At 41.8% G+C, this 25,114-nt stretch overlaps 1 protein-coding gene and 1 pseudogene across 1 annotated transcript in view; one reads left to right on the top strand and one right to left on the bottom strand.

The window, feature by feature from the left end:
* The first annotated feature begins 4,233 nt into the window (after positions 1–4,233).
* The window catches only part of LOC149838247 (actin-related protein 7-like), a 38,069-nt gene continuing 17,188 nt past the window's right edge, over positions 4,234–25,114 (top strand). The window contains exons 1-4 of the mRNA XM_090007637.1: positions 4,234–4,429; positions 20,231–20,446; positions 21,309–21,450; positions 23,188–23,432. Of these exons, the coding sequence (XP_089863763.1) occupies positions 4,352–4,429; positions 20,231–20,446; positions 21,309–21,450; positions 23,188–23,432 (681 nt within the window). The 5' untranslated portion in view covers positions 4,234–4,351. The remainder of the gene's footprint in view (positions 4,430–20,230; positions 20,447–21,308; positions 21,451–23,187; positions 23,433–25,114) is intronic.
* On the bottom strand, positions 5,777–6,068 carry LOC149838248 (NADH dehydrogenase [ubiquinone] 1 beta subcomplex subunit 7 pseudogene; annotated as a pseudogene).

A 25,114-nucleotide genomic window follows, 5' to 3' on the forward strand; every position in this document is an offset into this window, starting at 1 on the left:
TTCAAAGTTTATCTTGATTCTCATGGCATAACACACCAAAAGTATTGTCTAAATACTCCCTATATATAAAAAGGGCTTTATCTATCAACCTAATCAAGTCGAGTTCGCTCCCAACCAAATGACATCGATGGGCCCAAACTTTCTCGCTTTCTCGGCCAATTTCTCTTCTTGAGGGAAAGAGGCTAAATGGGTACTCTCTTTTTTTTGGCTTTGGTATGAAAGAGAAAGATATTCATACTTGGAGTGATATCGAGGGCACCATACTACCGGATGAACGAGGACCAAATCAATACCCTAACCCGAGGACAATTAATGAATTAACACAGGAATAGAGACCGGTAGGGCACTTCCATTGTAAAGTATTGTACATAAACATTTTTTGTCTAGAGCTGTCCTCACTTCTGCCTATCTTGAAAAGTATTTCACCTATTGAAGAGCTTTCTTTAAATTTTCCTTGATTACACACGATTAAGAGTTTTCTGCTCCAAAGGTTTTGTTCTTTGCAGCAAAAAATGACAAACTCTTTCCTAAAAAATTTCAGTGTGTGGAAATAAAAAAGGATATACATGCTATAACCCTTTGCATAACTTATTAACTTCTACAAACGTGTATTTTCTTAAAAGGTAAATTTACTTTTAAAACACCAAACCTCAGAATGATGTTGAATGCTCTTTCCTTTTAGATCTTATATCTGATAATAAAAAACATGATTGTTAGCGTGATACCTGTAATTTCAATAAGGTTATGGAGAGTGTCGTTATTGACCCCTTGTTTCAGATAATGCTTCATCTAAGTCTTAATATATCTTCAGTAAATTGCGAATGGTAAGAATCAGCCAGTGTACTTTTGTTATTTACTCACAGTATATATAAATCTCTATCAGAACCAGTCAACAATCTTGGCACAAGGTATTTCACAAGAACACTTAGACCTTTGAATATATTTGTCTCGTATGACTCATTTGCACTAGAATATAGAGTCTGCCTTGTTCCTATACATTCTCATTTTGAACCTACAACCTATATTAATGCTTAAAACCATCTCCAATAGGTTGAAGCTATAAAATCAGAGTTAGAAGCACTCCAAAACACCAAGACTTGGGACATCCAAATCCTTTCACCTGGAAAGAAAACCACAGTATGTACGTGTGCAAGACTAAATGCAATTAGTCGATAGAAAGAAAAAAATTCCTAGGGATATTTTAAAGAATACAAGATAGATTATGCCGAGACTTTTGCACTTTATCCTGTGTAACTAAAGTTAAAACTTTTATTATCATTGTCTTAAATGGAATTTACAACCACACTTTTTAGAAACTATTTGCTTTTTAACTCTCCAGTTGGTTTTTGGAACTTTTTTTGTGCATGTGAATTGCCTCAAATATAATACTCCATCTTCTTTCTTTGAAGTATTCATGTGTGTCAAAGCCACCCATCCTAGCATAGCAATTGTAAAAATTATACACCCTATATATATATATATATATCTTTATTTGATGAATCTAACTTCATGGTTACCTTCAACATGGTCCCTTTTATTAAGGAACACACTTTGGATTGAGTGGTTTTGACATAAAAAGACACGATTTTGTTTTTTTATAGCATTTAAAAACTCTGCTTATACAACTCGACCTAACGATCTCTGAAAGTAATGATCAGGATGGAGCTTTATTTGGCAGTTTCCAAAAAACAATAAAATTATAAGAGGGGATTTAAAAATGTGAGACATAAAAAACCAGAAATACCGCACTAGGATAGCCCCTAAACCACCCTCAGGATCAGAGACCTAGCTGCGCTAGCTTTGCTGCGTCGTCCTGGCAGCGTAAAACTCTGTGGACTTACCCCTTGCCCCCAATGAGTCACCACATTTCGTCTTGGGCAAGGGGCCGGGGTGACACCCATGGGATTTAAACCTAGACCACCTGCCTAGCTGCCTATGTCCCATCCTACTTAGACCAGACCCCTTTGGAGGGGGTTGAGATCAAGTGATATTGAAATTCATCAAGTGATTTTTCCAATATCCACCCTCATTGTGGGTATGGAGCACACCACCATGGGGAATCTTTTTAGGTTCCTGTCAAGGGCGTTTTCTACCATCTTTTAGGATCCCTCAAGGTCATTTTCGCCCCCATTAGGGCATTTTGGTGGTACGGATAAGCCTCCGTATAGGGCGAGTGTCACCTTACATTTTGTAAATTAGTTCCTACTTTATTGGTGATTTGCAAGATAATCTCTGCCTTGTGAGAATTTGCAAATTGGTCCCCACCATTTCATTAACCCTTGCAATTTCTGGATGAAAACTGAGAATAAGTTAGGACATGCTAGCTGGTTGATTTAGTTCTAGCTATTTTTATGCTCTTTTTGAATTTAGATTTCAAATGGAACACTTGTTGCATAAATATGGAATGTTAAAACATGCTCAACGATATTCCATCGATCAACTCCAGCAAGCAAACGCAGTAGTCTATATATTTTTTTTTAAACAATTAAAACTCATGTCTCAATGGTTGTCGAGCCCTTTTAGTCCACTAACAAATTGAGCTGTTGATTACTGTTCCTAGTGAGTTCTTTACCGTTATCCATGTTCTATTATTTGTTTATTTTATAATTGTTTTTTTTATGTGCTTGAGTGTGAACCTCTCTCTCTTGACCTTCAAGTAGGGATAGCAGTGGATCAAAGAAAAATGAAAATCCCTCCCAACCTGCCCCATTTGGGGTGGGGATGGAGGAATAGGGTAGAGATGGAGGACACAAAACATTGAATGGACCATAGATGGAGGTGAAAATCAAAACCCAGGCGGAGATGGAGGTGGGGATGAACTTACTCTTGCCTTCACCCCATTAATGAAATTAGTAATATACCTTTATTATATTATAAAATAACATTTAAATCATATATATATATATATATATATATATATATATATATATATATATATATATATATATATATATATATATATATATATATATATATATATAACCCTAAGTTCCTATTTCCTAACCCTAAAAACGGGTCTCCTTTCTCTCCTCTCTCACATCATGTAAAATCTATACTCAGAGGAAACGGGGTTTAATCTGAACCCATCCCATTTGGAGTGGGGATGGAGGGCATGAAACGAAGAATGAACCAAGGATGAAGGTGAAAATCAAAACCCGCCACAAGGATGGAGGAAATTTTTTTTAGACAGGACCGGGTGGAGAGCATATCCCCCGCACCCGCCCTGATCCACTCTCATCCCTACCTCCAAGAGTGGCCACATTTCAGTAGATCAGGAAAAAAATGAGGATTTAAATTATGTTATTTGAACGACTTGAATCTAGGAGTAGGCCCACACCACATCGGCCACACTACACTATTGGATCCTTACATTTGAGATAGTGACTTTTTTTTTAATGATGGGAACCCTAACAAAGGGAGGGATAACCCCGAGCGGGAACTACCACCACCCAGACTTATGTGGCCCACCTTCAAAAGCTCCGCCTGCAGGATTTGATCCAGGGTCATCAAACACTTGCTGATTTTTAGTAAATAAAACTAAGCTCAAGCTTAGTTGTAAACTTGTTTTCTTTAACGATCTAGAGCTCACACTTAGTAATAAGGCCCTGTTTGGAATGGGTAGCTGGGATGAAATCATGAGCGTTTATGCATTTGAAGAAGTGGCAGCTGCAAAAGGGCCTCACTTCCCATCCCAAATGCATAAAAGCCCATCCCTACTACCAAGTTAGTTTGACCAAGATTACACTAAATGCATAAACTCCCACCCCAACTACCAGATTCCAAACAGGCCATAAGTCGAGCTCAAACAGCTCACGGGAAGAGAAATTGAGAACATTTAACCAAGGGGAAAGCAACATCACATATGATATATCTCGTTATTAAGATTATCTGTTCTAGGAAAAAATCTAGTGACGCATTAAAAAAGTTATTTTTCTTCTTGTTGAAATCTTAAAAAATATTGACATCACATTAATTTTGTAATATTTAAAAATAGTGCAAATTGGATTTTTAACGGCCTTTGAAAATACCCATATAAAGGTCAGGTTAATTTCAAAATATCACCGATATTTTGAGTTATGGGGAGGAAAGGAACATGGGACTATGGGAGAAAATATTAAAAACAACTTTACAAAAAGAAAGAAAGGACTCAAGGAGCAGCGTGGCTTATTTTACAAACTCAATTGCGTGTCAAGGACTATTTTTTACTGACCTTTCGTACGCAGATAGTAGCGGTGAGCGGCTGAGCGCGAGCATCCTTTGTTTCCTCGCGAGAGTTGAATGGCGGGAATGGTCTGAAGCAGCCGAAGAGATCATCGAATCAATCCGTTCATAGGTGGTGGTGGTGGTGGTGATGGAGGCGGTGGTCGTGGACGCGGGATCGAAGCTCCTCAAGGCAGGATATGCTGTTCCCGACCAGGAACCCTCCATGGTAGGATTCGAATCCCCTACACACAGAGCTCTCTCTCTGAATGAAGTGTTTTTTTTTTCCATTGGAGGATCCTATGCTTGTATTATTATTGTTGTTGTTATTATTATAGTGTTTGTTACTTTGGGTGTGATCTCGGGGGTGGAGATGGGGGGCGGGAATGGGTGGGTCATCTTGGTGTCGAAACATGGTGACCGCCCAAAGGAAGCCTTAATCGCAAGATGGTACAAGGTGAAATGCCTCGGAAGGCTTCGTATGGGCTAGAATTTCAGGGTGTGTCTATGGACTCATTGGTTTTAACTTGACGATGGAGTATGAGGCCTTGCTGGTGTGGTGGTCGGGGAATTTTTAGTGTGATAGGTTTGATACGCAAAGGTTGGAGTGCAGGGAAATATGGTGGTAGTTGCCAAAAGTTGCCATTTGGTGGGTCTCTCTCTCTCTCTCTCTCTCTCTCTCTCTCTCTCTCTCTCTCTTTCTCTCCATACCCTGCTGGTTCTCCATTACCAACCGCCGGCGAGGGTTCATCTCTGCTGCACCGTCACCATCGACCTCCGTTCTCTCTCTTCCCTAACCCTGCTGGTACGCCATTACCGACCTTCGGCGAGTGTTCTTATCTGCTACATCATCGCCGGCCCCAACCTCCGTAGCTAGAATGTGCCCGTTTCCAGCTTAAGCTTGATTCAACTATTGCTGAACCATTACAATCCCCTTCGCTGTCCCTTTGCTGCAACCATCACCTTCCACCGTTGAATCCTCTTGCTGCGCCACTACCATCCATCCTGCAGACCTACTCACAGAGGGTAACTCTCTCTCTCTCAGCAAGAAGGGAAGTGGTGTTATGGCAAGAGGTACTGCCTAGGCCTCCTGCCCATTTCTCCTCCTCGCCCCCCTCCTTTGGGTCTTCTCTCTCTCTGGTGTGCTCTGCTGCCCCACCCACCGCTCGCCGGCACCACCTCGTCTGCGTTCAACTGGCCCGCCGCTGCTCGCAGGTGTGCCCTGCTGCTCCGCCCCTTGTCTCGCTGGTGTGCCCTGCTGCCCCACCCACCGCTCGCCAGCACCACCTCGTCGGCGTTCAACTAGCTTGCCCCCTTTCTCGCTGGTGTACCCTGCTGCCCACTTGCTGCTCCCCGGTGCCATCTCTTTGGCATTCAATCGGCCCACCTTCTGCTTTCTGTTGCACAGTGCGCAACCACCTGAACCTCCCCTCTTTCCAGCCCTAATCCCTTCTCCCCTTGTCCTGGCCCTTCTTCTCTCCCGTTTTGCCCTAACTGCACAGCCTACGGCCTCTCTCTCTCAGCCCCAATTGCTTTACCTCTCTCTTGGCAAGTTGGAGGGACAACGAGACCCTGATCATCTCTCGTTGGCGGTTTTGAGGATCAACGGAATGGGTTGCTTCTGCTGCTCCTTGAGCTTCTTCTCCTCGACGTCTGGATGACCCTCTCCATCATCATCTCGTGCTCGCACTTCTGGTAGTGGTGCCTCTCGCTCTCGCACTTCCAAGGGAGGTAGATCTTTTTGACCCTGCACTTGTTGAGGGGGATGAGGAGGTGGGCTCACTGGCCTCTGTAGGGGATAGGGACCCTGGTCTCCCCATCTCTTCCTGAATCACGATCATCTTCTTCGACGATCCCTCTACCTCCATTCTGCAACTCACCTCTCTCTCTTTATGCGCTCCCCCGGTGGCCCGTTTCTGGGGCCTCGCTCCAGATCGCTCGTTGGGCTCAAACCAACGAGCCCTCCATTTTATCCAGGTTGCTATGAATGACTGGGGGGCTGCCTTTGCTCTTTGTCAGTGGGGTATCGACGTTGTACTCACTTTCAGGCTCAAATATAGATTTTTTTTCTTTGCTTTCAGCGCCGTTGCGCTCTTGCCTTGCCGTGAGCTCGCTTCTCATCTCGGACGTTCAACATTTCCTCTGTGGGGTAAGGCTGGAGCCTCTCGTCGCGTGCTCTACTCAGGCAACGCTGGTTTCACCATTCTTCTTCCGTGTGCCATCGGTTCAGGCGGCAGATTTCCACGCTCTTCGCTCTAGATCTTAGTTAAGCCTTGTCAGGCTGGAGAATTGGTGGTGTGTTGCTTGTTTCTCCCTGAATTTTCATAAGCGCCTTCACTGCCACAAGTGTGATTTGTCTTTTTTATCTCGGCATCATCCGATCTTGATGCGCAAGCGTTCTGCCTTCTCTCCTCCGCTCTCGGTGGGGCCGTCTCTTTCTTCCCAAGCTGATGCAGAGCAGGATGGATTCAGATCCATACAACCTGGGTCAGGCTGTGGACCGGATTTGCACCATGGGATTGGGGATCGGACCCAAGTAGTGGATCTGATCCAGATTCCCGTATCGAGACGCGGAGAAGAGGTCCCTCTGCGTACCTACTCCAGACGAGCACAGAAAGTACAGGTCGGGACACCCCAGATCCAGCAGCACTCAGAAGTTGTCTCAGGCCCGGGACCGGGCCTGAGACCCGGATCCAACTGAGCCTTTTAAATACCCTTCCTAGGGTTGCGTGTAGACTATTGAATTCTGAAAAAAGAAAGCTTTATGCATTTTGGCTGCAGCCGCACGTTCCTTACAAAGTTGTATTTCCATTTCTTCTGTCTTTGCATTCGGTTTGTTTTACTTCTTTCTGTTAATCTTGTTGCTTAGTTATTTACTGATAGCATCATCATATTGTAACCATTGTCACTCCATTAATATATTGTTGCTCGAATCATTGATCCGAGCCTATTTGCCTCAAACAACAATATCTGACTCCCAAAATATTGCACAGTCGTGTATTGAAGGGGCTCCCACAGCAGTCACCAATAACACAGTGTCGATCCCTTCACTGCTACACTGCTTACAGCGTCAGCATCCACGCGTGATCGATAATACTCCTCCTCTCGCTGTATCACAAGCCCCTGCTAGGTTGGAGCATTTTCATGCTCGCCGGAGTAATCCTCGGTCAATCAGACATCTATCTTTCTCGGCATTGGTGCAAATCGGTGTTCTTCGGCAGCCGACAGATTCCTTCCTCGCGGTCAAGATTGGGTCTATCTAGGTCCCGGTCCGACCGCCGCCCATTGCTAAGGTTTCTCAGTCCTCGTCTTTGGCTTCCCCTGCCTCTTCTCCGGTGAAGGATACCGTCGTTCCAGCTCGGCTTCTCGATGCGCGTGTCTCCCAGTCGTCGGCTGTTTCGCGGGGGTCTGTTTTTTGTGGCGATCTTTCTCGAGTCTTTGTGGCGGCTCCTCCAAGTATGCTTGAATGCACTGGGGAATCAGACCTTCATCATTCAACGTCGTCGCTCGTGCTGTCTGGTATGGACTCGCATGCCTATGCCCAGGCCTGCATTGATTTCTCTGATGCAACTCATACGGTCAATTTGTCTCCTTCTTGGGACCAGGCGCCTTTTTCATCTCTCTTCAGGACGTCGACCATTCTGCATAGGGGTGGCAATCGGGTCGGGTTGGCGGGTCGACTCGGCGGGTCAGCATACCTCAACCCGAACCCGACCCGTTTATTAAACGGGTCGGCTGTAGCAAACACGAACCCAACCCATTTATTAAACGGGTAACCCGACATGACCCGCCAACCCGTTTATTAAACGGGTCGGTTGTAGCAAACACGAACCCGACCCGTTTATTAAACGGGTAACTCGACATGACCCGCCAACCCATTTAATAAACGGGTTGGGTCCGGTAAGCGGGTTGGTGGGTCGGGTTGGCGGGTTGACCCGCCCGCCTAACCCGTTTATTAAACGGGTCAGTCGGGTTGGCGGGTTGGCATACCCCTAACACGAACCCGACCCGTTTAATAAACGGGTTAGGCGGGTTGACCTGTTTATTAAATGGGTTAGTTTAAGCCCAACCCGAATCCGCGTAAGAGGCGGGTCGTGTCAGGTTTTGCCACCCCTAGTTCCGCATGGGGATGGCTCCATGCGGTCTATCCCTTTCAATGATTTCTCTTCTCGAGACCTGGCAGTTATTTTTCCTCCTGGGCGGGGCCCTCAACCAACTTATTCTTGTGCGCCTTCCCAAGTCTCGTTGGTGATGCCTTCAGGTTTGCTTGTCCGAGGTGGGCTTGTGGTGCCTCTGCCTTCTCCTTTGTAGCTCGTGTTACCAGATTTGGGCTCGCAATCCCATGCCAAGGCCTGCTCTCATTTCCATTCTCCAGGTCAGTCGATCATTTCTTCGCATCCTTGGGACCCAGCGTTTTCTTCGATCTTCTCCCTCTCCAGCTGTTGTTCGGTGGTGCAGGTGGACAGTCTTGCCTATGGTGGCCTTAGTTCAATCTCTCCCTTCATTCTCTTTCCATCCCAGAATTTTTATTACCGCCATTATCCATATTATGGTGATTCATGCTATCTCCAACCAGGCTAGCAACTTCATGGTGATTGGCTTCTCGGTTCCTCATCTTTGCCCTTTTTCCCCTCGTGCCCTGGAGGTTATCTCATATTCCCTTCGTCTATGTTTTTCTCCTATCATTGGCCCCGACGACAGTCTGTCGGGGTGTGTGTCAACTCACTTGCCTTCCTCTCAACTCCACCTGCATCCCAGTTCGCACCTCCTGGGTATTGAGATCGGTGATGTTGCTCGGCTGATGGATCTCTCTCTCTCTCTGCATCTCAGTTGTTAGCTCTATCGGCTGTCATGGATTCAACTATTTCTGGTCTCCATTATGTTTTCGGGGATATCCTTTGCCCCCCCCTTCTGTTTTGTTCGGTTCTTCGCATTGGAAATGTTCAACGTTCTCCCATTGGTAACCGTAGACAGAGGAGGGTTGTCTTTCTAGATTCGGTTTCTCCTGGTTGGTCTCCTCGTAGATCGCCTAGGCTACGACAACCACGAGTCTTTTCAGATTTTGTGCTATGAAGCTTGTTTGTTGAAATATTAGGGGCCTTAATTATGCCTCCAAGCGCTTTTTTTTGGCGAGTTGGATTAGATAGGCTAATCCTGACCTGTTTGCCATTTGTGAAACTAAAATGGAGGACATTTCGCTTGTGATCGCTTCTTCCATTCGGCGGGGTACTGATTTTTTCTTTAAGCCAGCGGTCAACCATGCCGATGGTATTCTCCTCTTCGGTAAGAAGTCTTTAAATTTATCGTAGCTGGATGTGGGTCTCTATTCTTTGTCTGTTGCCTTCAGCTTACAGTCGGTTGGTTGGAGAGCAGTGGTGTTCGTGGTTTATGGACCCAACCTCCCTAACAGGAGGCCCACGTTTTGGGATGACCTTGATAGGGTGGTTACTTCTAATGATCAATGCCACCTTATTATGGGCGATTTCAATTGTTTGCTTTCTCCTCATGATTCCAATTCTATCGTCCTTCCTAATCCCTCTATTCTTGACTTTCAAGACTTTGTTCACCGATATCTTCTTTATCCTCTTCCTCTTACCGGCGAGCACTTCTCTTGGTCGAATAGGCGGTCGCGCCCGTGTTGTCGGGTTCTGGACAGGGTATTTGTCACCCCTTCTTTGTTGGACCTCATCCCTGACATTAAATGTGTCTTGCTTGTGCCCTCTATCTCTGACTATGGTCAGCTTATCACTCTTTGGGGGGATGACTTCTCCTTCACCAGGCGCTTTGTTTTTAAGCAATGGTGGCCTCAGGAGTCGGATTTCAATTTGGTTATTTCGGCGTTTTGGTCTAAACCTTCTGTCGAGCATTGGGTTGCTCTTCGGCTTATCAGCAAGCTTTCGCATCTTGCTAAGGATATCAGGGCCTGGATCCATAATTGCAACATTGTGAAATTTCAGCATTTGGATGCCTGGGAGCGTGAGCTTTCTGAATTGTACCAGCCTATGTCTTCCCCTGACGCTTTTTCTGAACCTCAACTTTTGAATTTCCAAGCCAGGTCCATTGAGCTATCTATGTTGTTGAATAACTGGAGAGTCCTGGATGAAATCTGTTGGAAGTAGCGATCCAGGGTGAATTGGCTCTGTAGAAGTTGAGGCTCGGAGGATGCACAGAAATGAGAAAGAGAAAAGAAAGAACTCGGTTTTCTCTCTTTTAAGTCTAATCTCCTTAAGTTTAAATAGAGATTAGCCAAGATAACAAAATTACATTAGAGTCCCTTATTTTGTATAAAATACCAAAAGCAACCTTAAGACTAAATAAACTTTGCTTTAAAGTAGTCGACTTATCTTTAACACTCCCCCTCAAGCTGGAGCATAGATATCAATCAGGCTCAGCTTGCCACAACATTTTGAGAAACTGGGCCTGGCAAGAGGCTTTGTAAAAATATCTGGAACTTGATCCTCAGATATCACATGCTTGGTGGAGATATGTCCAGCTTGAACCATATCTCTTATATAGTGACAATAAACTTCAATATGTTTTGTCCTCTCATGAAATACAGGATTATTGGCTATATATGTAGCTGCCTTGTTATCACACATCATCACCATAGGCGATGAAACCTTCACTTGAAGATCGGCCAATACAGTTCGAACCCACATTAATTCAACTGTCGTTTGGGCCATAGCCCTATATTCTAATTCGGCACTCGATCTAGCAACCACGGTTTGCTTCTTACTTCTCCAAGAGATTAGGTTACCTCCCACAAATACACAGAATCCTATGGTAGATTTCCTGTCCTCTACAGACCCAACATAATCAGCATCAGAGTAAGCAACTACCTCCAGGGTACCCCCTTTCTTGAATAATAACCCTTTTTCAGGAGAAGATTTTAAGTACCTGAGTATCATCATTGTAGCATTCCAGTGTATCTCTGTCGGTTTGTCCATGAATTGGCTAACCTTGCTTTACAACTAGAGCAATATCAGGTCTAGTAACTGTCACATACAATAACTTTCCTACCAACGAGCGATACTTCCTGCTATCGACGGGTTTTGACCCCTCGTCCAATAGATGAACTTTTTGATCCATGGGAATATTTGCGGGTTTAGCTCCCAACATTCATGTCTCTTTTAATAGATCAAGCACATACTTCCGTTGAGACAAAACCACTCCCTCACTGCTCCTGGCCACTTCTATGCCCAGAAATTATCTAAGTGGACCAAGGTCTTTGGTAACAAAATGATTTTGAAGATGAGCCTATGTAGCGGCAATCTCTTTCATGTTATCTCCTATAAGGATGATGTCATCCACATATACCACCATAACGACTAGGTCTGAGTTGGTTTTCTTAATAAATAATGAGTGGTCTGACGCTGACCTATCAAAACCGAACTTTGACATCACATCAAACAACTTTTGAAACCATGCACGAGGACTTTGATTCAGCCCATATATCGCCTTTCTTAATCTGCACACCTTCTGACACTCCCCCTCAACCTCAAACGCAAGAGGTTGTTGCATGTATACTGTCTCAGACAGATCTTCATATAAAAAGTCATTTTTCACATCTAGTTGACACAAACTCCATCCATGGTGAACAACTACCGAGAGAACAAGACGGATGGTGCCCATCCGCACGACAGGAGAAAATGTCTCAAAGAAATCAACACCATATGTCTGAGTATAACCTTTTGCTACTAACCTGGCCTTATATCTTTCAATTGAACCATCTGAGTTGTACTTAATGGTATATACCCATTTGCATCCAACGATGTCCGCATCCACTGGGTGATCAACAAGGTCCCATGTCTGTTGAGATAGTAAAGCGTCCATTTCATCTTACATAGCCTGCTTCCACCTGCTATCGAGAACGGTCGTTTGATAACTCAGAGGAATAGTTTCTGCAGATAAGGCTGAGATAAATGTTTTCATCTGATTACCAGTTCTAGCATCTGACACAAATTGAGATATAGGATATAAGGTACATTGTCGTGTCCCCTTTCGTAGAGCTATTGGCCTGTTATCATCAACATGAATGTCATTGCTATCAGGAACACTTATCTCAGGAGAAGAAGAGGATGGAGGCTCTAGAGGAGGTGGAGGCCTACGCGCATACACCAATGGAGGATTGTGAAACCGTGAGGTAGGTGGAGTTGGATTCGGTAACGGGGGCACCGATTCCAAAGGAAAAGGAGGAACATGAAGAGGAAAGGAGTCATCTTGATCGGTTTGCAACTGAGCATTAGTACTGGAATAATATGGAATAGACTCCAAGAAAGATACATCCGCACTGACATACTCCCGATGGGAAATCGGATCATAACATCGATACCCTTTTTGATTCTTTGGATAGCCTATAAACATACACTTAGTGGCTAATTTATCACGGTTAGGTCTGAGTCTGTGCACAAAACAAACGCACCCAAATACCTTGGGCTAAAGAGAGAATAGAGATTCATTAGGATACAAGATTTGCAAAGGAATTTGGTCTTTCACGGATGATAAAGGCATGCGGTTGATCAAATAACAAGCTGTGATAACCGCATCACCCCAATATGAAGCAGGAACATTGGATTGAATCATAAGGGTGCGGGCTACATCAATGAGGTGCCTGTGTTTTTGCTCAGCCACCCCATTTTGTTGGGAAGTATAGGCACAAGTGGTTTGGGGTTGAATGCCATGGTCTCGATAAAATTGCAATAGAGCTTTGGTTTTAAACTCAAGAGCATTATCAGTGCGAATAATCTTGACAATAGATTCAAACTAAGTTTTTATCAGCGTTTTAAAACTCGCCGAGTCAACTCGTTGACTCGGCTGACTCGGCTCACCCCTCCAGCGAGTCAACCCGGCAAGGCAAACTCGGTTTGCCAAAACTCGGGCTTGACTCGGCCTGACTCGGCTTGACTCGGCCTGACTCGGCTTGACTCGGCCTGACTCGGGCGAGTTTTGGGATGTTTGAAATTTGTTTTTTGAGTTTCAAATTACAGTTTCGAAATATATAAGTACATATATTTTAACAAGGGTTACCCCCAGATTTTGTATAAAAAAGAAAATAAAAATCATTTAAAGATAAAAAAACATTTAAATCCATAGAATAAAATCGCCATGTTGTTCGAACTACTGTTCACCCTGTGTTATCAACTTATTCTAGCAAAATATTTTAAAGAAATGGTTCTCACTATATATGGCGGGTCAATTGTGCCTATGGGAAGTCACATTTAGGTTTCATCATCCATTTGTTATGTGAACAAGCATTGTACATATTCAAATATTAGTAGTCTTTTTATAGTTGTGCCATTAATATATTTCCTGCATAGTTTTATACATGAGAAAATCGCTTATTTATGTTGATATTGGGCATTCTGTAAACTTTCAATATGCACATATATCCCTGTTTTACATTTATGGATTTGTTAGAGAGGGAATTAAAACTTTTAAAACAAGCTAGCATATATGATTGGCCATTTTAGGAACCTTAGGTAGTAGCAGACTGAACTCATGGTGACCAAATCCTCTAATTCAAGTCATGAATTAGTCAAAGTGCTTGTATAGATATCAAATTCAATTATTCAAGCAAACCTCTATAGCTCTTTGCAGTTGTTTTTATATTCTTACAGACATTTGGAGACTATGTTTACTCAAAAACATGGTTTCAGACAAATTATATATTGTTTTTCTTTTAAAATCAAAAGTTAACAAAACCCGGTCCGAGTCATCGAGTTGACCCGCCGAGTCACGAGTCAATAAAGAACGAGTCGAGTTCCGAGTCACGGGTTTTAAAACCTTGGTTTTTATTTCAATAACTAATGATTTGAGGATACTAGGAACTTCAGATCTTTCTTTTATTAAGAACACCCAAGACAACTTAGAAAAATCATCAACAATAACAAGGTAATAACGACATTGGGTCCTGGTAGGAGTTTTAGTGGGACCCCATACATCCGCATGAAGAAGTTCAAAAACCTTATGACTGGAGTGACTCTGACTAGAAGGAAACGAACTCCGATAATGCTTGCCCAACTGACATGCTTCACACTGGAATGATATAGTAGACAGAATTTGAGGAATGACACGACGAAGCTTCGACAATGAAGGATGTCCAAGACGACGATGCCACTGAAATAAATGTTTCCCACATGGTGATGTAGATAGTAGACTCCATTTTCTTCGTAGCCTCCACCAATCTTCTTCCCCGTCAATAAATCCTGAAAATGACAGCACATAGAATCAAATATCACTCTACAATTTAGCTCTTTTGTAAGGCAACTCACTGATAATAAACTTGGAGGAAATGAAGGAGCATGAAGGACATTTTTCAACTGCAAGGAAGAGGATATAGAAACATTTCCTTGACCAATAACCGGGGACTCGGGGAGGAACTCCCATCAGCTAATGAGACTCCCCGATGTGCAGTAATAGTCTTTAGATCTGAAAATTTTTGAGAGTTTTCACATAGATGTCTAGATGCACCAGAGTCAATAATCCACTTACTATCATGGGGAGAAAGATGGTCTCCAGTAGAGTAGGCCACACCATCAATAGGAGAAGAGGAACTTGAAGGACGATGAAAAACCAACTCCTCATATTCTGCACGGCTAAGAGTGATAGATTCACTAGGAGAATTGGTTTCACACTCCACCTCTAGTTTTGTAACATTAGCTTTTGGAACATTTGGCTTCAATGGAGAAAAACCTGGTCGTCCATGTTTATCCCAGCAACGATCTTCTAAATGTCCTGATTTTCCACAATAAGGTACATTGGAGTTTGCCTCTACCTCCCATACCTCTTCCACGACCTCTGCCTCTAACATGCATAGTATTTCCTCGTCCAAAACTAGATGGTACAACTAAAGCAGATGATTGAGATGCAGGTTGAGATTGTGGAAGAGAGATGGCAAGTCTACTCAATCAATTGTATGCATCAGCAAGAGTAGGAACATCTGGCTCGGTCAACATTTGAACTTTTGCAACTGAGAACTTTGATGATAGACCTATGAGTAACTGAGCAACCATACTCTGTTCTTGATGATCCTTCTATTTTGAGCAACACAGAGGCCTGTGAGCATTAAATCTTTCAAAGCCTGCCTTAACAGAGGCATAGTACTGGGCCAACGATTGATCACCTTGCTGTAAATTATATATTTCATGTTCAACTTGTAGAATACGACTCACATTGGTCTCTTGAGAGTACGTATCTCGAAGAGTGTCCCACATCTGTTTAGCTGTATTGTAATAAATTAAGTCATCTGCAATATGAGATTCAATGATATTCATGACATAACAATGTCATTATCTTCGTCCTAAGTATTATATTTTCCTGTTTTATCATTAGGTTCTGATTCCAGCAGTATATGTTTTCTACGATGTCCAGACACCGACATCATAAAAGTTCTAGACCACCATGCATAATTAGTTTCATTTAATTTCACAGAAGAACCATAGGAGAAAGGATTTGCAAAGGCTTTATATTCCCCAATAGCCTCATTCTTGAAATCAGATTTCGAGACGTCACTCATACTGAATACCACTTCCTCAGTAGTCACCACTAATAGTGCTGCTGCAATAAACTCCCACACTGTGCAAATCCACTACTATAATAAGTTTTCACCATGACAATAGATCAACAATCAGATCTGAACCAACCAGACAATTAAAAAAAAACTATTGAAGATAACATGTTCTTCACAACAACCATTTATGAGTGAACGAAAAATAGAAGTATGTAGTTTCACGACTGAACAGGATATCTAGTCTTCACCACACTCAGATGAGTGAGATCTAAAAAAAAGATACAAAAAAAACCACGACAATTTAATATAGAGTAACAGAAGTACGCAGGTCCATGACAGAAATTTTAAATCTTCACCACACTCAGATCTGTGATCAGATCTCTGAAAAAGTTGCAGCTTCACGACTATTTAATGTGAATATTCTTCACACCAACCAGATTTGAACGAACCCAACCAAAATATACATGTCCACGACCGAAAAAAAAAACATATTTAATCCCCACTACATTCAGATTTTTTATTAGATCTGAAATACCCAAAGCCTACGGTCTTTAGAAACTCCACGATACCAAAAAAAATTTACCGTCACCCCCTTTACGGCTTCAGCACAGTACCCATACTTGTATCCATTCAGTTTGGTCGACAGAGACCCATAACACACGCAACTTTTTAGATCTAATTACAGATCTGAGTCATGACTTTTGTCAGATCTCAGATCTGTACCACTCGAGAAAGGAAAAGAACGACACACCTTTTTCTTGATCTTTTCACGTGAACCTTTTTTTTTTATCTTCACGTGAACTAAAACCCTTCACTCAAACTTTGACGCAGAACTTGAGATCACCCTCCCTCGATGGCTCTGATACCATGTAGAAGTTGAGGCTCAGAGGATGCACAGAAACGAGAAAGAGAAAAGAAAGAACTCGGTTTTCCCTCTTTTAGGTCTAATCTCTTTAAGTTTAAATAGAGATTAGCCAAGATAACAAAATTATATTAGAGTCCCTTATTTTGTATAAAATACCAAAAGCAACCTTAAGACTAAATAAACTTTGCTTTAAAGTGGTCGACTTATCTTTAACAGGCTCAAAACCGGTGATGGCACAGAAACGAGAAAGAGAAAAGAAAGAACTCGGTTTTCTCTCTTTTAGGTCTAATCTCCTTAAGTTTAAATAGAGATTAGCCAAGATAACAAAATTATATTAGAGTCCCTTATTTTGTATAAAATACCAAAAGCAACCTTAAGACTAAATAAACTTTGCTTTAAAGTGGTCGACTTATCTTTAACAGGCTCAAAACCGGTGATGGCAACACTAAATTTTTTCACTCTTATACGTTCCATCGCCATCAGAGGAAGGTCATCTCTTCTATCTCCATTGAGGGTGTCTCTTTCTGTATTCAGCTTGTCAATCAGGCCGTCACACGCTATTTCAAGTCTATTTATGCCTCTTCAGTGGTTACAGAGGGGAATATTGGGTCTGTCATGCTACGGGCGATCTCTCATTACCAAGCATGTGCTTTACAAAGAAGATTCTCGGATGTTGAGATCTTTCGTGCTATCAAGGATCTGGCTGGTTGGAAAGCGCCTGACTTTGATGGGTTTCATGTTGACTTTTTTAGGATTTTCTGGGATTCTGTCAAACCGGACGTGGTTAGCATCTTCGATGAATTTTATCGCAATTCCAGGCTTATTCCTAAAGACGTTGACGCTTCAGATATCTCTCAGTTTTGCCCGATCTCGGTGATGAGTGTTCTTTACCGTATGATTGCCAAGGTTTTGGCAAACAGGCTGAAATTGGTAGCTCAGTAGATCTTTTCAAACTCCCAGTTCGCCTTCATCTATAATAAGAGGGTTCATCATTCTTTTATCATGGCAATCGAGGTTGTGCACTCTTTGCATCTTTGCGGCCAACCTTCTTTTGTTCTTAAATTAGATTTTCATAAGGCCTTTGACTCTGTACAATGGCCCTTTTTATTTCAAATGTTATCGAACTTCGGGTTTGGTCGTCAGTTCTCTGGTTGGGTTAGGGAACTAGTCTCGAATGCCTAGGCTATGCTGAATATCAACGGCACTTTCGGGGAACGGTTCAAGCTGGAGCGGGGTCTGCGTCAAGGTTGCCCTCTTTCGCCTTTATTGTTCAATGCGGTCGCCGAGAGTCTTGTTGTGCTGCTTAAGCGGGCCACTGCCTGCAGTTTCATTGATCCCTTACCGGTCCAGGACTTTCATGTTCATTTTTTGTCGCGCTAGTGTTTAGCAAATGCTTCGGTTCAAGCTTATTCTTCACTTTTTTTTTCTCTTTCCGGCCTTTCTCTCAATGAGCAAAAGTGTTCTCTTTCTATGTTCCACGTCCAGCCCTTTATGTTAGCTGCTGGGATGAAGATTTTTAATTGTGTTATATCTGAGCTGCCTATGTTGTACTTGGGTTTTTGTCGTTACAAGTTAAGTACCTTTCCTTTGTGGTCTGGGCTCCGACGCTTCTTAAAGTTAAGCGCAAATTACTCTCGTGGCAAGCTTCTTATCTCTCGTATGTTGGCCGCCTAACTTTAGTGAAGCACGTTCTCTCGACCATTTCGGAATTCTTCATGTCTATGTTTCTGATGTTTGTGGGTGTGGAGAAGCAGCTGGCGCGTCTGCTTTCAGGCTTCCTTTGGTCTGGGTGTCATCTCAAGGGTAAGCGACACTTGGTTGGCTGCCGTTCGGTGGTTTTGCCGCGTTCTATGGCCGATTTAGGTGTTCCCGCGCCCAGACTCAGGAGTATTGCTCTGGTCTCTAAGCAATGTTGGCTTGCTCATCAACCGGATAATCCTTGCGCTACTTTTCTTCTCTCTAAGTATGGGCCTCCTTCTCTCCTTCCGGTTTTTCTCCGCTCGCAGTGTGGAGTGTTTTCCCATCTGCGTAAGTCATGGTTGTCGACATTAGCTTTCTTTAGCGACAATTTTGATGATCCTGCCGATATTGGTAACTGGGTGCATTAGGCTATTGCTCCTACCAGGAAGTTCCTGACCAGCAAAGTCTATAGATCGTTGCTTCCCCCGGGGGCGACCTGGTTGCCCGAATCTGCACTCTGGGCGAAGGGCCCTTCACCCCGTTCTCAGGTCCTGGCTTGGCTAATCTTGCACGATAAGGTCCAAACTCTACCTTAAAGAGGTGGGGCTTCCAGCTTCCGAGCTGGTGTGTGCTTTGTTATGCTGCTGAAGAATCTTCGTTCCACCTCTTCTGGTCTTGCCCTATCTTTGTGAAGATCTTTCGTAGGACATGGAGGCACCCGGAGGTCCTGGTTATGGAGGAGTCCTTTGCGCTAGACCTCATCTTGGGTCCGGTCTGCCTTTGGTGCAGTAAGCGGTGGCGGTTAATCTGGAGGTCGTGGTTGTTTACCACTTGGTGGTTCATTTGGATGGCGCGCAACGATGCCCTTTTTTGGGAATCTCCGGTCGACATTAATCATCTTGCTCAAAAAAACCTAGTGGACGTTTACGCAATTCTGCGTATTCATCTTCTCGATCTAACGTTTCCTCCTGCTGTCGCTCCGCTCCCTCCGGACTGTGTTGGTTTTGCGGCTCCTGTGTGAGCCATTTTTTTCGTTTGTTTGGCTCCTTTTTGTTTTTTTTTGTTTTTGTTTTTGTTTTTCTGCTTTTGTTCTTTTGGGTTCAACTCTGTTGACCCTTTATGTGGCTATGTTGAAATCCTGTTTCGGCTCTCTCTCTCTCTCTCTTACATGTGGAGGGGGGATTGAGTATGGATGGAGAGAAGTGAGAAGGGTTGTGGTTCTCCTTGGCGGGAATCAAAGGTTTTAGGTCCCTTTCGTTTTCTTCTGCTATTGGGAATTGGGCTGAGTCCAGTTAGTCAAGATGTTGGGATGATCTGCCGATTCCTGCTGATGAATAACTAGAATAATGGTGGATAAGAGAAATGTGATCTTTGAGTACTGTTGCCATCGGTTTCTGCGCCTACTTATTTGTGTCATATTTTGATCATGCGTTGATCTTAAAGTGATGCATGTTGATACATTATTGTGAAAATGATCATTTGTCACTAGGACTAGGCGTCTATATTTCTCTATGGTAAATTGAGAATTACATGTTTTAGCAAAATTTCCAAGAGCTTGGTTTTCCATTTTTTGCTTAGAAGCCTAGCTTGGTGGTTGGCTAGTTTGTTACCAACTAAAAGTGTATAATGAATTTGCATATCCAATTAACCTGGGTGTTCTGCTGCCTCCAGCATGTTAGTTATCATGAAGTGTATAATGTATCATGTAGACTAAATGCATGTGATCGACTGAAGTTTTCTTATAACAATTATGACTTAACATAAGCTTTTCAAACTAACTCATCTGCAACACTTTTGAATAAGCTCCATGTTTTCAATTTGCACAGCTTTCTGATATCCTGCTTTAGGGGTAATCTGTGCAAGAGACACAAATGTACTTATCATGGTTTTATGTGTCTGTTTCCTACGCAATTGTTGTGTTTCTTTAGAAATAGGTATATCTTTGGAGCTGAAAGACTGATTTCAAAACCATGCAGATTATTCCTACTAAGATGAGATGTATACCTGAAGATGGCCAACCTGCTGATAAGTTAGTTTATGATGAGGTCATTGTTGACCCGGTCCTTAGGGGTTTTATCAAAGACTGGGATGCAATGGAGGATTTGTTGCGTTATGTGCTTTACACTGGTCTTGAATGGGAGGTTGGCAATGAGGGGCAGATTTTATTCACCGATCCACTTGCAACACCAAAGGTTAGCATCCTCTTTTGAATTTATGTTTCTGTTTTTTTTCTACCAATATGGGATTTTGTGTCAAATGCTGAAAATGCAATAAAATGCACATAAAAATTTAAGGTACCAAGCTAGAAAGGATACATGTGTTTAGATGTTAAGGTGCTTGATGCAATCATTTAATACAGTTGAACAAGAACTAGGTTGATGAAGATCACTCTTCTAATAATTGAGCAAGTTGGTGATATTTTAGATGCATAGCACTTTTTCAGCAAAAAAAAGTAACTCTTTCATCATGTACTGGTTACTGCAATCATCCTATCTTTGAATATAGCTGTAAAGAATAAAGGATGATGGAAACTTACAAGCTATGTCACACGGATACTCCACTTTTCCTTCCGTTTCGTATCCCCTTATATACAAGTCATATTGGAAGCTTCATAAAAATAGCTGTATCCCTGTGTTCTCAACCGTATCCATGTGACATAGCTTCCAAGATAATATATGGTATTCTAACATTGAAGAATAGTTCAAAAGACTTCGAAATACATATATAATTCACTTACTGATGCTTGCCTCTTGTGTATCCCTTCCAAGGTAAGTGGCGGGGGTATGTAACTTCTAACTCTAGCATGAAAAGTTATAGTGACTGTTTTATTTTCTATTTGTCTGGCACTTTCTCATAAATCTCTTTTTACCACCTTTTTTATTTTGCATTTAAAAACAATCTTTGAACTTTATAAATGTGATTTCAGCTTAGTTAGAAGATTTCGCCACTCTCTATTATGGTGCTCTTATTGTATGCCATTTTGTCAATATGTAACCTAAGTTGCTTTTGTTGGTAATTGATGAAATTGATAGCCTCATGTTGGTTTTGAAACAGGTTGTTCGGGAGAAATTGATTCAGATGATGTTTGAAACATTTAATGTCTCAGGGTTTTATGCATCTGAACAAGCTGTATTGTCACTTTATGCTGTAGGGCGCATCTCAGGTTGCAGTGTTGATGTTGGTCATGGCAAGATAGGTGGGTATGCGTTGATGGTATTATATTCCTGAGTAATAAGCTCAAATTCCTTTGAATGTCTGGATATGCTACTTGCAATATGTTTTCCAGTGTGTCATAGTAGTAGAAGGTTCCAGTATCTAGGAAATATCTGAAGACCTGGTGCATGTTCTAGAACATGACAGAAGTTGGATATGAGCCTGTTCTGTCAATTATACCTTGCAGATAAAGGTTGAGTGGTTGGTAAATTGTTAACAAGCCCTGTTATTCAGTTAGGGCACGTTTGAATTCCCCTGGAGATCTGGGATTCTTATGTGGCATGGGCCCATGTAGATCCTCCAATCTTGCAAAAGAGGATCTGAGTTCCTTGAAACCCTGTCAAGACATGGTTTTCTGGCCTGTTGTCGGGCTTGAGATCCTTGTATTTGAGATCCTAGGATCTCCCATTGCCTTGGATCTGAGATCTAAAGTAATAAAATACACGCCCTTAATAGTGTGATAGATGGAAACTTTACTTTTCATATTTTCTCCCTATGTTTTGTCCTATCAATGTAATGATCAAGTGTGCATCTTCCTGAGGTGCACTGCAAAATGAACTATATAACATACTTGAAGAATTAGGCCTCTAAAAATAATATGTTTTCTCTTTTTTCTTCTCTTTATTTCTCTTGTTTTGTGTTCACCATCATAATCATCAATTTAGTATCTAATTATCCCACAGCATGTTACTACTGATCCTGCGGAACCTGATGCCTGACACTGAAGAGGAAGCTAATGACTGTCAGCAGTTGCTTTTTCATTCAGTAACATTTGCATATCTGTGAATATAACTTGAGGATTATTTTAAGACATTCTTCCTTCATCTTTTTGGGCATATGAGTGCAACAATGAAACAGCCAATTCCTATTTTTATTTTTATTTTTTTTCAATTGGATCAATCAAGCTTGAAAATGGAAAGAACTTTTTTTTTATTAGAGTTCCTAGTCTGTAACTTAGGTTTATGGGAGTAGGAAGGTGAAGGTTATAGATGGGATCTTAAATTTTGGTTGGACAGCTTGTGTAATGGATGTCTATATGTGCGAATGTTGGCAACCGAATAGGAGCTGGTGTTCAACTAGAAGAAACTTAAAAACGAAGAGATTGACCAGTTGATTAAAGTGATGAGTTGCTGGAGACTGAATGATAGAGAGGACTTATTCCTTTGGAGCGGTGATAGGTTGGGAGTCTTCATCTCCACATCATGTTTCCACTGTCATTCATCTGGGTGTTGTACTCTTCTCACATAACACTGTCTAGGGTTTGTGGTCTGCCCCCAGGGCAAACAATGTTTGCATGGCTGGTGTCATTGGACAAAATTCATGCCCGAAATAATTTGAAGAGTGAAGGGCGACATCTAGCTAGCATTTCTTTCTTGTGTTATGTAGAGGAGACCATATAATTGTTTTTGAAATATGACATTTTTGGAATTCTCATAGGCTGGGTTTGTTATTGATTTATCATCACCATTCAGCAAAAGCAAACTATTTTCGTTATGCTGGAATTCAGAAAGAAATAAACTTAGTGCCTCATCAAAAGTGTTACTGCTGAGTAATTACTGACTCTTTTTTAGTAGAGTAAAATATTTGCAACATTGAGAATCTGATCTTGGTCTTGGGATTTTAGAAATTCAATGAAGTGCCTTCTGCTACAGAATTACTTCAGCCACCTGTTGGAGCTGTTTATTTGCAATAACCAATTGCATTTTTGTAATTGTACTAGATATTGCACCAGTTTGTGAAGGCGCCGTTCAGCACATTGCCTCAAAAAGGTTTGAGACTTCAGGCATTGATCTGACAAGGTTACTGGCTCAGGAACTCCATCAGTCTAACCCGTCAATCAATCTTGACATTTCTGAGGTTGAGAAATTGAAAGAACTATATTCATGCTGTGCAAAAGATCAGTTTGCTTATGCAGAGAAACAGAAGACATGTCAGACAGAGAAGCACACTCTTCCAGATGGGCAGGTCTCTCTCTCTCTCTCTCTCTCTCTCTCTCTCTCTCTCTCTCTCTCGTCCAATCATGTCTGTTGGCTACTGAAATTTGAGATAGTATGATGCAGAAGTTAACTGAAATATATCAAATTCTCTAATTGTATTTCTTTTTAGAACTCGATGACTGAGTAGCTTTTGAAACGTTTCTTGTCTTTTCAGTCAGTGCTGTCCATTATCTTCATCTTGTTTGTGCAGTATGTCAATGATGGAGAAAAGTTAGCACTGATTTTTATATGTCTCATTCCCTTCCTTGAACTCATGGATTTGGGTCAGAAATGTAGGATTTGGTTCTACGTCACACAAACATTTCACTTAGCATGTGTATCCCATACCGACACGACATGACACTTCATGGATAGTCAAACCAGTTTCTTACACAGACAATATTGTGTCATTAACTTTATCTATTTCCTTTTATGATCTTATTTACTTATTTTGTATTTACTTGAGTTCTTTTTCTTTTAAAATTTGTCATCAATTACATTACATGTCAATTTCAACTTGGCTTCATTATTTGATGTTCCTAATTATAGAAGATTTAGAATTGTTGTTTGTACACACTCACACATACATACAACTATCTGTGTATGGTCGTGCCCCCGTGTCCTAATTTTTTTAAATTAGCGTATTGTACCAAGAATATCCGCATTGTGTCCCGTTCCCGCATCAACATAGATTTGGTTTTGCAAGTATTGTTATCATATGCTTGAAGTATGAAGACATCCTTTGTAGGGTTTTTCCTTCCATCATGTGATTTGGGTAACCTTACCTACTCTTTGGTATGGCTGTTGTAGCACTAATGTTGGTATCTTCATATCAAAAGAAGAACTATCAACTTCTTGGAAGAGTTACACTCCTAGGCCTTCAAATGTGGGCATGAATGTTTCCATAAAAATTTAATTTGCAATAACTAAATTTTTACGGATTAACTAGGATAGAACAGAGTTACCGGAAGCTTCTTAGATAGGTGGGAGGCTCGCTTCCCGGAAACTCACTTTGGAAGCGCGATACTTCTCGCTTTTGAAACTTGATGAGAACCTTGATTCCCCGTGCTTCTCCTATGCTTTCCACACGCATGATCTATTCTTCTTATATGTTCTCTTACTCAACTTTTCATGTTTTTTGTGTTTTCTCCTTACTCTTCTCGCTCACTTCCATGTGCTTTCTCTAAATTCGTAGTCATAATTTTTAGATTTTGTTACAAATTTAATTCTTACACTAAAAAATCATGAAACTTAATATTAGTCACTTTTATTTTAGTTTTTATTTGTGTTTGATTCTCATTCAATTCTTATATAATATTTTTTTTATTCCTCGCTTCCCACTTCCTATACATTTTAAAATGTATCGCTTCTTGCTTCCGCTTCCCGTATCGTTTACCGCTTCCACTTCCTAGATTGGCAACCTTGGGATAGAAACCAATTATTTATAGCCTTATATTTCAAAATGTATATGACTAATGCAAGTCATGGTCCCTATTCTAGATGCGACAGATGGAAATTTGTGCCTGTCAAGTACCATTAGTACCCTCTTCACGTACATTGTGCTAGAAATAGTAATAGGTATCCTACGGTGGAAGTTTTAATTTTGCAATTGCTTAGGTGGAAAGTAATGACACCTGACCATTGGACATAGTGACAAACATTGATAACTTT

This window comes from Nuphar pumila, chromosome 5, assembly GCF_984573655.1.
Source record: "Nuphar pumila chromosome 5, dmNupPumi1.hap1.1, whole genome shotgun sequence".
In the NCBI taxonomy this organism is placed as follows: domain Eukaryota; kingdom Viridiplantae; phylum Streptophyta; class Magnoliopsida; order Nymphaeales; family Nymphaeaceae; genus Nuphar; species Nuphar pumila.